A 14,280-nucleotide genomic window follows, 5' to 3' on the forward strand; every position below is an offset into this window, starting at 1 on the left:
GCATTAGTCCTGGTTCAAAATGCATATTTTGCTGAGCTATAGAATATCAGAATTACTTGTTCTGTTTAGTCTCAACCTTCTGTCCACTGACTTTCATTTACCTCCTATGCAACTACTTGTGTGTGTTTGACATTTTGCGATGAAATTTTCACTCGCATACATAAGTGAGAATATGCAGAGTTTCACTTTCTGTGCATGGTTAGTTTCCCAAAATTCAGTGGAGGTGTAAGGAGGATGCCCATCAGATACCAGCACAGACCACGTGGGTAAGTTGCTGAATGTAAGCAGAGAAATGCAAGGATCTCAGGATCGTGATTTAGACCTGATGAAGAGCTGTTGTCACTGAGTCTACATCTTTCTTGTAACAAACTTCTATTACAGTTGGATGTAATTGATACACAAAAGGCTTCTGTGAAAAGGTAGGATAATGCACGAACGCAGATTTATGTTTAAATCACAACCCTCACTGTCTTTGTTTCAGCAGAAAGAAGACAAAATGAAAATACCAAGTAGAGATGAGAGCCTGGGACTGGCATGGTGATTCAACAGGCTGATGCTGTACCTGCAGCACCATTATTCCATTTGGTAGTTAGTTCTACCTTTGGTTGCTTCACTTCTGATTCCTCTTGGACTGGGAAATCATCACAGGATGAATCAAGACCTTGAGCACCTGCAGCTTTTGGGAATGCTAGACTCCCTCTCTCTTTCTTTTTCTCTTTTTCTCCATATACCTTCATTTAAAAAATAAATAAATCCAAAGGAAAGATAAGTTTTATGCTATACACAAGGAATGAACTATGGACATATTGTTGCAGGAATACTATTCTTTAAACTAAACCTAGATCACATCCACTGATCTGAAACTGTCATGCTCAATTCTTTGCATTCTGCAAGTTTTCTCTAGGTCATTCCATGAAGTCAGAAGTTACACAGAGTCACCTCATCTGGAAAATGAGCTTCCTTTCTCTCACAGCACCTGGAATTTTGGGAAACTTCCTTATGCTTTTGAAACATGCACGTATATTAGTCACGAGTCGTGAGAAAAATTCCATAGATCTTATCCTCATTCAATTGGCTATTTCGAACATTGTCATTATTTGTACCACAGGGATAAGTGACATAACCACAGTGGTGTATTTTAGTAACTTCCTACTAGGTGAGACTGTTTGCAAAATCATGGTTTACCTGAGTAGGGTGGCACGGGGCATCTCCATCTGCACCACATGCCTCCTCAGTGTAGTCCAGGCCATCACCATCAGTCCCAGGAACACCTTGTGGAGAAAGTTCAAACCACATACTGCATGGCAGGTTCTTCCTCACCTCCTCCTCTTCTGGGTCTTCAGCTTTCTCATAAGCTCTAACTTGCTGCACTACATCACAGCAGTCAACAACATGAATGAATCTAATGTTAGAATGTATGTTGGTTATTGCTACATGCTGCCAGCTCCACAAATCATCAGGTGGCTCTTCCTCTGCCTCATGGCTCTTCGGGACCTCACCTTTCAGAGTCTCATGAGCTGGAGCAGTCTGTACATGGCTCTCTATCTGTACAAACATCACAAACGTGTCGTCTACCTCCAGAGCTCCAGGCGTGCCAAATATCCCAGCCCAGAGATCAGAGCCACTCAGAGTACTCTCATTCTCATGACTTGTTTCCTCTTCTTTTATTGGACAGATTTCATTTTCTCCTTATACACAGGGATCACATTGCCAGAGGAATCAACCACATTACATGCTAAAATATTTCTAGAAGTTGGTTATTGCAGTCTGAGTCCTTTTGTCCTGATCAGCAGGGGTATTCATATTACTGGATGCCGGAGTGCTCACTGAGAACCTCAAGGATCTACTTCTGCACAATCCTTCAGGTATGAAAGATTTATTTCTAAGGATTGCCTTTGCTTGCATTCATCATAATATTAAATTCATCAAAGTCATGCAAATGGACTTTATTTTTGAAAATAAATTTGTTACCAGGCAATCTATGCCTCTTCAGGGCTTCCAGGAAGTGGAAAATACAGATTCCTCCCAGTTTCCCATTCTGTTATCCATGTCATATTGCTTTTACCTTCTTGCTTATACAGCTGGGGCTGTTCTTCAGTTGGCAAAGAGACTCTATGTGTTTGCTGACACACACACCTGCACATATACAAAGAAAGAGAAAGAGTGAGTGAGTGAGACACAGAGAGAGAGAGAGAGAGCCCAACATTTGTAGGACAAAAAATAAAGAAGCAAATGAAAAAACCACACTTGTTGAGAAATTTCTGGGGCACATTTTACATAGTCTTAAAATCATTCTGTGCATCCTCCAAATGTAAGGTGGGCAGAGAAATGCTGTCATCTACAGGCTCACATCATCTACTGACACGTATCTTTTTCACAAGATATCCCAGTTCAGGTTTCTCGTTCTCTGCATGGAAAAGCATGTAATTCCTTGGCCTGGTGCCAAGAGACAAATCAATTTCTAGGAAGGAGAAGGACAGAGGTCAAGGTGGATACAAGTATTTTGTTCAGTTTCTCAGAATTCATGGACCTGACTTCCAAAGGCTTCTCTTGTTTTGAGATACATCTTTTAGAAATGTAAGCTGCTTTCTGAGTGATTGATCCATAATGACAATGTGTTAGGCATTAATCTCTGTGCATAATTGTGTGAATTTTCACTGTCTCAGTTTAAAAAATCTGATATCTGTGTTCATTATCACATGGGTATAAGGCAGAGGTCTGCACAAGGAATTCACAAGAACATCCTCCTTCTGGATTTGCTCCCACGATTTACGCTGACTGATGGTCACTTAGTGAACTTATTGCCTAACTTTCACATCCCTTGACCAGAAGGTTGGTGCTTTCCTTTCCATAATATGATGGCTTTGCCTTGTATTTTCCAAGACTGAGCTGCATTTTCAGTCATTCCGCAGGAACAAACAGGTTTAAAAGAACCATGGAATGTGTTGTATGCTTCTGTGCCCACAGTTCCTATGAACCTGGAAGGAAAAATGGCAAAATGCACACTGTAAGTTGGATGTGCATGGAGATTTCCCATTTCTGCCTTCTTGTGTCTTCTGCCTTCTGTGTCAAGGATGGAGAATTTGGATGTTCAATCCCTATCTCCTGGTTGCTGAGCAAGTGCTCTACCACTTTAAGTAATTGTATTATGTGGCATGACTTACTGCTCTTATGGGGGCAGTAGGCACTTTGGATGTGCACACTCTTGTCTGCTGTTGGAGATCCAAGGAGAGATGAAATGTCGAGGCCATTTACCAACAACCTGAGTTGACCAAAGGCAGAGCAAGTTCAAGGACTACCCCCTCGCTCCCTCATGAGAGGTAAAGGAAAAAAAAAAAAAAAACATATTGCCTCCAGATTTCAACAGACTGTGGAAGCAGCTAGGGAGCACCCTCTGAGAACCACTCAGCTTAGTTTTACTATTTGCTGGGGCTGGAGCTGCCTCTCCCTAGGAGAAGGGTGTAATCATTTGATTCTTTCTGTTTTAAACCAAGTAACTCTTGTGTATTAGGTGAATGTCAGGTACACCATGAAGCACAAATGTCTCATCATTTGTAAGGAGTTTAATATTTTAATAAAATTGCTATATAGAACTACAAACTGTGTTTTCCTTTCCATAATGTTCATATATATATATATATATATATATATGCATATGTTGTGGTATAACTGAAAAATGCTAGGTCACACATTATGCTTATTTAGGTGGGATTGACACAATCTGATTTCTAAGCAATTTTCATAAATGCATTATTAATTGCAATCACTCTACTTTACAGATGATCTCAGCTTATCCATCCTTAATTGAAATGTGTTCTTTGTCCACCATCTCTTCAGAGCTTTACCACTGTTCTTATCCTGATCTATTCTAAGACAGTGTTGACAAGCATTCTCTTCCTTGTTTCTATGAGTGGGACTTTTTCAACTCCATCCTCCCCTCCAGCTTCATACCTGCTTCTTCAATGACAGAATGCCTTGATCTTTAGTGCTAAATGTTTTGTAACTGTCTATCTGCAGCACTTCTCCTTTATTCATTTGTTTGCTCATGGAAATTGAGTTCAATTCCATGGCTTGGCTGTTGGGAATGACCCTTGCAATGAATGTGGGAGTGCAGATAGATCTACATGCTGGCACATGCTGGCAGAGAATTAGCTAATTGAGCCATCATGCTGGTCCCAGGAGTTCTCTTTTATCTTCATGAGGTAGCATCATCCTGTGTGCCATAATGGCTATACTAATCTACTTTCCCATCAAACATACCCAAGAGTTCCCGTTTATTCACAAAGTAACAGAAATTGCTATCTTCTCTCTTTTAATAATAGTCATGCTCACATGACATACTAGCCTAAAAAAAGAGAAAGGGTGGATATTGTGGCCCAACTTGCTAAGATGAGTGTATCTCATATGGGACTTCTTGTTCTTGTCCACTGGACACTTTGATTTGGCTTCTTGTTAATGTGTCTCAGAAATAGCTTATAACGCCTCAAGTACTTATTTTTCTGCTAGGTATAGGAGTGACAAATGGAGTTCTGGGATTCTAGCTTAGGTCTTTCCCGTGTCACCTGGTATGGGCATTTGGAGAGTAAAATGGTGTATGGAAGATTTCTCTCTTTCTCTTTGTCCTTTAATCTTTCCTATGCCTAATACACAAATAAATGCACTATAAATATATACATAAACATATATAATTAAAATAAAATACAAGTTCACAAATAAATACTTTAAAAATAATATAGGTAAAAACCTTATCTAGAACACATCGCAGCACGATGAGTCTGAGAGGGTTCTGGGCCTTGGGGTTGGGGTGCCTTGTAGCACCCTGTAGTATGGCGGCTGTGGGGGTTGCCCCTGCTGGGCCGGATCCAAGGCTGGGGACTCAAGGCTGAGTCCTTGGCTTTGGGCAACCAGTGCAACAAATGGTGCCAGCCTCTGCCTGCTGGCCGCCCAGCAGCAAGCTCTGGGGATTTTAGGATAGGTAATTGCTGCTTAGGGACATCCATGAATAAGGCCAGCTTTAGTGAAGGAGAGAGATGAATTATGGGTGATTCACAGTAACAGGGTCATGAAACTTTCAGGCAAGCATGGGGACTGAGATCTGATGTTTTGGAGGGGAGTGTCCATCAGATCTGGCCAGACTGATTCACCAGCCAAATTAGGAATCCTGAGACGGGCTGTTGGCATGGAGCATCACTAACTGCCACACACTAGTCTACACCAAAGCTATAGATGTGGGCCTGTTTGGCAGGGCTAAGTACAATTACATGACTGGGTGGTGGAATAGTGGACTGGTCATATTTGTCAGGATTAAGACACTAACCAGCATGCAAGAGAACTAGGTGTGGGGATAAATTCTGGGGGAAGTGAAAGCCTAACCCTGTGGAAATGCAAATACTGCAGATTAGCTCTTGAGCTTGGGTGGCGATGGGCTAAGCTAGGAGTGACCATGGCACCTGCCATCACTTATGGGTAAAGGATTTCATTGCAATCTGGGCAGGTCAAGGCAGCACCACCTGAAGGTGCATCCTAAAATAGGAAGTGGGGTGGGCCAAGCTGCAACTAGAAGGAAGCAGACCAGGCAGTGTCAAGCAAACTTCAACTCACAAAAATGGAAAGAAATCAGGATGGAGCACATGTCATTCTGACTCAGGCTCTTAGCCTAACTGGTCGGCCTGAGGCAGGGATACTATGGCACAGCATTAAAGGCAAAGGTTGATACAAGTGATGGGCTAAGCCAGCTGGGTCAGAGCACCCACTGGCATGCACGCCAACTAGAGCTGGGGATATGCTTGGTTGGAACCTGTCAGAGAACACCCTTGCTGGATCAAGATTCCCACGGGAGGGTGCTGGGGCTGGAGTGGGGGCTGCGTTCTGGTCTGGATATGGCATCAATCTCCATAGGCACAATTGTGGACTCGGGCTGGGTGCATCAAATTGGGTTAAACGCAAGCACCATCTGGTGCTCTGGAGAACCCAAGTAGATGTAAGATGGATTAGGCTGGGTCTCTGCACCTACTGAGCCATGTGTGAGCAGTGTCTGGGTATGGACAAGTCTTGGCTGGGCTGAAACAGCCACCACCAAGAACTGGAATGGATTGAAGGGCAGCAATGAGAGCTGGTCCAAGGAACCACTAGTATTCACACGACCTGGCATAGGAAGAGGTTCTGAAGGAGCAGCTTGGGAAACTCCTCTGTCAGAACACAATCCCTATAGGTGAGCTCAAGAACCACAATATGGAGTAACCCAGATCAGTCCAGAGGAAGATACCCAAGATTACACATATGGCATAGGTGGGGGGGCAGACCAGGCTGAACCCATCCACATGAACTGCTGGAGAATCTGAGCACCAACATAAAGTGTGGGTCAGGCCAGTTTTGGTTGCAAAACATACCAGTGCACATTAAGGAATGCCAAAATGAGGTGAGCCATGCCAGATGTGTTTGCAGTGCCCAAACAGCACACGTGAGAACCTTGTGGGGGAGGCAATGCTGGCAGAGGAATGTGGGCTCCTCTGCTGGACAAACATTCCCACTGGAAAGCATGAGCTGGGACAGGGGCAGACCACACCAAGCAGGGCTACAACACCTTTGAGCTTCATGTGAGATAGGCTGTGGAAGGGCCAGATTGGGCTGACTGTTCTGACCGATGCAAGGGAAAATTAGAGTGGGTGAGGGTTGGTTGGGGTTTTTCACATCATCAGATGGCAGAGGCTGACACTGGAGGCCAATTCTGTTAAGTTAAATGCCAGAACTACCTGGAGAGTGCATGGTCCAGATGATAGTGGGCACCTCCCTCTTGGGTAATCACTCCCACTGGAGAACAAAAAAAAAACAGGTCAGGAGAAGGGGTGGCTAGACAGAAAGGCACCTGCCAGCATGTGTGTGGGCTGGATAGTAGGTTGGTTGGGTTGAACTAGGCTTCAATGCCCATTATCGTGTATGAGAGCTAAATGGGATGTGGGACAGATTGAATAAGCCTGTGGTACATATTGACATGCATGGAACCAGGGTAGGGAGCAGGCCTGGGTGGGAGCTATGTGGAGTTGCCCCAACTAGGCTGCAGCTCCCACTGGTTTGCATAAGGACCAAGTATAAAGTGGGCAGGATCGAGCTGGACTATAGCACCCATTGGTTCAAGTGGATGACAGGGTTGGAAACAGAACTGACCCAACAACTGCTACAACCAGCATGTGCACAAGCTGTTTTGGGCAATGGACTCTGCCGGACCCTGAATTTTACACAAGAATCAGATTTGGAATCATCTCAGATGAGGATTCTTTGGAGATCCCTGATTTCAGAACCCCAACCATGAAGGGACTATGTCAACCAGTCAGCTGATTCTGAATAGATTGATTGGAATGGTGAGATTCGTAGCAATTCAGAAATGTTGAATTATCAAAACTGCTTGGAGCTTGCCTCACATTGGGCACCTGTGATGTGTGGGAGTGTGGGCGGGAATTTTCCCTTTGTTTCTTCCCTGACCCCAGATACAGGGGAAAACATGATATTACTGTGGAAACAATGGTATTACCCACTTTCCTATAGCCCTTGACCCTTTGTACCCTAATCAACAAAGTAAGATTATTTAAAAAAATAAACTAATGTAAAGCAAATAAGCAAACAAAACCTTATCTGTAGGACATTTTGTCTAAAGAATTTATGGAGACATGCTAAAATTAAAAAAAAAAAAAAAAAGATTTACTTTAAATTATTTCTGCACTCCGGTATCAAAGAGGCATGGGAGATCTAAGAAAATTGTTTATTATAACTCAAAGTACATGCGAGTTAGTTACCTAATTATTCCAACTTTCATGCATTTGAAAACTTTGCTTAGAAGTTTAGAAATTCGACATCTCATTCATTCAACTTTATAAAAGCAATTTTTTTTTCTTAAAAATAAAGCTTATTTATTTATTTCTTTTAAGTTGTAGTCAGAGCTTTGCCAGGATTAGGTAGAAGCCACCAGCCAGGAACTCCTTCTGAATCTCCCACATTGGTTCAGGAGTCCCAGTACTTGGGCCATCATCTCCTGTCTCCCAGAATGCAGTGGTGACCATGCTGCAAGTAGAGGAGCCAAGGCATGAATCAGCCTGCTGATGGAAACTGCGGGCACACCCAGTGGTTGCTTCACTCAGCATTTCACACAAAGTAACTCCCAAAGTTTCATTTGAGAATATTCTGCTCACATGATTGAAGCTGGTCTCTGCTCTCTATCACAAGCTGATGTGCTCACTGGTAAGCTTTTGGATGGAATGAGTCTTCTGAGTCTGAGATGTAAGCTCTGTAAATGGTCCACGCTTTGATTTATTAACACTACTAATGTATTAATCACATGCACGATCAAAGAACATTGTCTGTGTGTAATTTCAATTTAAAAACTATACAAGCCTGCTGAAAAACTACAATTATACTATTACTTTTTGTATCATTGATACTTAAACCATCACCATGCTTACTGTTGAGAAAGCAGTGCTTAAACCATCACCATGCTTACTGTTGGGAAAGCAGTGCAGGATGTCCCAAGTACTTGGGCCATGCACTTGACATTGGGGGAGAGGTGAAGTGGTGTAGCAATGGATGCAAGATCTTTCTTCTCTGTTTCTCCTTCTCTCTGTAATTCTGCCTTTTCATTAAAATTAAATAAATCTTAAAAAAAAATCTTTTGAGATGGTATGAATAAATATCTACATCCTGGACAGTATGGTTTCTTGCTCCAATTTTAAAACTAGTAGCATACCTCTAGGACATCAGTGATAATTACACTCTTATTTATTACATAGATAGAAGCTGTGTAAAATCTATTGCACTACAGTTGACCAATGATACAAATTCAAATGTTCTAAAGTTATGCAACTGCTATATATAAGGACCATGGAAAAGACTCAATAATATATATACTTTATTTCATAAGCAAAGAATTTTCTGATGTAATACATAGTAAGAAAGAATTTCTCTTAAACATTTGCATGTGGGGCTCAGTATACAGTCTCCAATAATTGAGCTCAGGGAGCTCACAAAGAAGGAAGCAATGGTTCTAATAATAAAATGAAATATTCCCTCGGTATAATGCCCAGGTACAATGAATAGTTGGTTTCCGCTCACTACAATGAAATATCTGAGGCCGTTAATTTATAAAGAGAAGAAGTTAAAGTGGTTCACAGTTTTAAATATTCAAATTCAACTTTGGGAGGCACCATTGGCTTGGACAGCAATGGTGAAGTGTGTTTAGAACACAGATGAGATGGGGCCAGGTTGCAGTTATTAGAACAACCATTAAGGGCACAGCCACAATGATCTGGTGGCCTTTCCCCAGTCCCACCTCCTTAATACTATGATTTGATTATTTTCTCTATTTCAGTGTCATTAACTATTGACTAGTGGGTTAAGCATTTGCCTGAGTTTGAGCACCGTATAGCTGCCTTTTGTAAATCATCTCATACAAGCTTTATATTAATCCTACAAGGCAGACAGTACATAAGGAACAAGACACAAGTGCTGCCACTTGAGGAAGGATGGCTGAGTATAGATAGGTAGTTCATGGTTTCTCAAACTCCCATATGTCATTTTGCCAACACATCGTGTGGTACAAGATGAATCACAAATCTGTTAATGAATAAACAATGATCACAGGATTTTCAACATACCAGTCTATGTATTTCAGTGACAATAAGAAGCTGTGCCAGAAGTTGAATTGTATTGAGTAGGGTATTTGGTTCATTTTTAAAGAGCAATGCAACTGTCAAGCAAATCCAGAGTCCATTTCCTTCCTACAAGCTAGCTACCAGCAAAGTCCAACATAAATAACAGGATGACTTGAGAAGAAACAGCAGGACAGACTGTCTGGAATCTTGACTTCACAGACTGCTGGTACTGGAAACAGAGGTCAGATTCTGCAGGCAATGGTCTGTGAGTGGAATAAAGTCCAGGAACAAGGCTGAGGCTGGTGGGCAAGCGTCTGAAGCTGAACACAGTACTGTGTGCTTTTAGATATCCTGAGACACTCGTTTAATGATCTGTGCTTGTGCTGTTGCTTCCTGATCATTAAACACTGCAGGTTAACATCAATATGGGACATATCTATCAACTTTCATGTCACATCAAATTCTATAATTTGTTTTGCCAAACATTTCAATTGATTGAGGTAGCGACCCTTTTAGGTCTACCGCCTTCCTCAGAGAAGTTGGCTTCCCAATGGTTGCCTGCTTTCATAGTCTTTTAAAAAAAGAATTATTGGGCCCAGCGCAGTTTCGCAGTGGTTAAAGGTCCTTGCCTTGCACGCCCTGGATCCCATATGGGCGCCGGTTCTATCCTGGTGGCCCCGCTTCCCTTCCAGCTCCCTGCCTGTGGCCCAGGAAAGCAGTCAAGGACAGCCCAAAGCTTTGGGAACCTGCACCTGCGTGGGAGACCCGGAAGAGGCTCCTGGCTTCAGATCGGCATAGCATTGGCTCTTGCGCTCACTTGGGGAGTGAATCATCGGATGGAAGATCTTCCTCACTGTCTCTCCTCTCTGTATATCTGCCTTTCCAATAAAAAAAATAATAAAAATAAATCTTTAAAAAAAACAATTATTTATTTTTTATTGGAAAGGCAGATGAACAGAGAGGAAGATCTTCTGCCAGTTAACTCACTCCCCAAGTGGCCACAATGGCTGGAACTGAGCTGAGCTGAGCCAATCAGAAGCCAGGAGCCAGGGGCTACTTCTCTGGGTCTTCAATGCAGGTGCAGGACCCCAAGGCCCATGCTTGACTGCTTTCCCAGTCACAAGCAGGGAGCTGGATGGGAAGTGGGGTTGCCAGAATTAAAACCGGCACCATATGTGATCCTGGTGCATGCAAGTAGAGTACTTTAGTCACTAGGCTACCGGCCCAGGCCCTGCTGTTCTATTCACAGTCTTTATCTTCTGTCTGCCTCTTTTCTTATTTTTCAATTGCACATCACCTCCTCTCAAACCCTGCTGCAGGCAGTGGTAGATAAGGTGATGCCAATAAATTCACAAGGGGTCACATACAGTAAAACAACAGTTCTTCAGTAGAGGTGGATTGACAGGAACAGTAGTTGAACATTCTTTTCAAAGATATCCTCTGAGCAAACACTGATGAGTGAAATAGACTGGCATGAGTGTGCAGAGGAAGAGACGAACACAAGAAGAAAAAAATAACATGTGACGTTCACAAATATAAATTATATTCAAGTCATGTCATTTTTATGAACATTTATTTATTTACTTATTTGAAAGGCAGAATTACAGAGAGAGCGGGAGATGCAGAAGAGAAACAAAATCTTTTCTCCATTGGTTCTCTCTCCACATGGTCCCACAGCCAAAGTAGGCCAGGCAGAAGCCAGGAGCCTGGCACTTCTCTTGAGTACAAGTACTTGGATCATTTTCCTCTGCTTCTCCAGGCACACTGGCAGCAAGATAGATTAAAATGAGAGCAAGTGGGGCTCAAGCCAATGTCCATATGGGCTGCCAGTGCTGCAAGGTGGTGGCTTAACTTATGAAGCCGCAGAGGTGCTCCCCAAATCATATTTCATATATATGCACATTAAATATGTATATATACATAATTATTTATCATTATAATAATTTATTTATTTGCCCAAGATATAGACTTACATGCACATGAGATCATAATGCTCTCCCACCTTGCACTCCTGTTATTATTTATCCACACGTTATTACAGTGGCATAGGTATTCATTTCACTGTTACAGGCTTCCATTCTGATGTATAAATCCTTCATGAAATGTTAAACTTAGAAAACAGGACAAAAATAATTTAACATAAAAGTGTAATCAAAATTAGTAATAGAAATTCTACTATTATTTAAAATAAACACATATGCTGTATACAGTGTTTTTGCCCAGTATTCAAATCTCCCTTATTAAGTTGACCAATTCTGTTTGTGTGTGTGTGTGTCTGTGCATTAGTTGTCACTTATCAGAGAGAACACATGACATTTGCCTCAGGGAATGGCTTATTTTACTAAACATAATGATTTCCCTGCTTGATCTGTTTTATTACAAATGGTAACATTTCATCCTTTTTTGGTGTAGTGGTACCATATTTTCTTATCCATTCCTCTTTTGATGAGTATCTGGTTATTTCCATGTCTTAACGGCTGTGAATTGTGCTAGTGTAAACATGGGATTGCACGTCCCTCTCACATGTGCAGCTTTATGTTGTGGCTTGATATTATTTTGGGTGTTCAATGTCAATGTTTGGGTCATTTGTTGAAGGTTTGCTACCCAAATTCCTATGTAATGGACACCACGACGGTAGGAATTTAATCCAGTTTTTGCATTTACAACAGGGTCTTTGGTAAATGATTGGATTGGGTCAAAAGGGCAGAGTGCACATGATTTAACATGACATTGACATAAACTCTGTTTCCTCCATAAATTACTCTATGTAATTTATGTGTCCAAGCCAATGTAGCCCATCCATCTGGGAATCTTAATTTAGTACATTGGGTACTGAAAAAAAGGTCCTTTATTCTTCACAACAACAAAAACAAAAACAGCAACAAAAACAGAAACAAAAAAACACGAAAAATTTAGAAGAGACCTCTTTTGGGGGATGGACTTATTTTGGAGGCAGAAAAAGGAAAAAGAGAGCAAGCTCCCACACGTGTGTAACAGATCTTATTCATCTCTCTACTTTCAATCCTCATGTGTCTTCAATTCAAAGTGCTCCCTGTTGATAATGGATAGTTGGGACTAAATTTTTTTTTTAACTTTTTATGTGTTTGAGAGACAAAAAGACTAAAAGTGAGAGACAGAGATCTTCCTTCCATTGATTTTGCTTCCCACATGGTGACAGCAGCTGGGGCTGGGCCAAGCTGTCATTGAGAGCCAGGAACTCAACTTGATCTTCCTTCTGTGTGGCAGGACCCCTTAACGTGAGGCATCCGCTGACTCATCCCAAAGTATGCATTAGTGGGAAGCTGAAATGGAAAACCCGGAAGGACACAGGCCCGAGTGCTTCAAGATGAAATGCAAGTTTTTCAAGTAATATCTTCACAGTTATGTCAAATGACCATGCCATTTTAGGTCTTTTAATCCACTCTTAGTGTCTATCTTTTAATTAACACTTAATGTGATCATGGGTTGGCTGAGTTAATGTAATACCATATTCATTACTCTTTCCAAATTGTTGTCCTTATTTCTATTTTTAAGAAATCTTCCACTCTTGTGCCCAGCGTGGTAGCCTAGTGGCTGAAGTCCTCGTATTGCATGTTCTGGGATCCCACATCAAAGGACGGAAGATCATTCTATCTGTCTCTCCTCCTCTCTATACATCTGACATTCCAATAAAAAAAATAAAAATGAATCTTTAAAAATAATAAATAATCCACTCTTCTCTGTTATTGTTTATTTTACATTATTTTTATTCTCTTCGTATATGTCTTATAACACTTTTTATTCTGATTTTTAGTGCTTGCCATTGTATTTACAATACACTTTTAGAGACAATCCAAAGCCACTTTGAATAATACAAACAATATACAAACTATGTAAGCTTGTATAACAAATATCCCACTTTATCCCTCTCTCACCCCATACCATTTCTGTCATTCATTTCCCATGTAAATGCATTAGAATCAATGAATATAATGCTGCAATTATTACCTTGAGTATGATGCTGTCTGTGACCTCAGTTAAGACTAGAAGGAGAGATGTTGATACACAGTGCTTGAACTGCTATTCAGAGTGATCACATCCCATGTGGAGGGCTGAATCACCTGCATCTTTAAACAATGAGCCAGCCTAAATTATGAGACTCCAGCCACGGACTGTACACTCGGTGCCCTTGTATATCAACATTAAGTACCTTTTAAGTGTTTAGAAAGTATATTTAAGATACCCTTAATGTAGCTTATTTAAAAAGCTCTTTTAAAGAGTACACATGTGAAAAGTGCTTGTCAACAAAATGCTACTTGGACTGTGACTTCCTACACAAGGATTGGTGGATACAAGCACTTGTGATAAACTATAAAAATTACAGACAAATCATGAAGAACTTCTTGCTGATTCACACACTAATGGATATTAGCTCTTAGGAATTGCTTGGGGAAAAATGTTCAGCTCAAAATACATGTTCACCTGAAGTGAGAAAAGCAAATAGGTTTTCATGAACATCTCCAAGACTTTTCTATTCTTGATTTATTCTGGATGACATTAAAATGTTTTAGCTAATTTTAGCCTTGGTCACAGTTGATCAGGTAATCAACCTGAATTTTGTTTTTGACACATTTTTTTCAGAAATAAAAAATAGCAAACTGAA

General features: G+C 41.2%; 1 protein-coding gene across 1 annotated transcript; it reads left to right on the forward strand.

Moving 5' to 3' along the window:
- The first annotated feature begins 912 nt into the window (after positions 1-912).
- Positions 913-1,830, forward strand: LOC121166234 (putative vomeronasal receptor-like protein 4). Its single transcript, XM_040995340.1, has one exon. It carries the CDS (start codon positions 913-915, stop codon positions 1,828-1,830), a length of 918 nt encoding a protein of 305 aa, XP_040851274.1.
- Positions 1,831-14,280: the final 12,450 nt, after the last annotated feature.

The sequence above is a fragment of the Ochotona curzoniae genome, unplaced genomic scaffold, assembly GCF_017591425.1.
Source record: "Ochotona curzoniae isolate NIBS_2020 unplaced genomic scaffold, NIBS_Ocur_1.0 contig_955, whole genome shotgun sequence".
Classification (NCBI taxonomy): Eukaryota; Metazoa; Chordata; class Mammalia; order Lagomorpha; family Ochotonidae; genus Ochotona; species Ochotona curzoniae.

What these genes read in the sequence shown, in the direction of transcription:
- LOC121166234 (XM_040995340.1), top strand. Translation starts at nt 913, where the DNA reads ATGAAGTCAGAAGTTACACAGAGTCACCTCATCTGGAAAATGAGCTTC.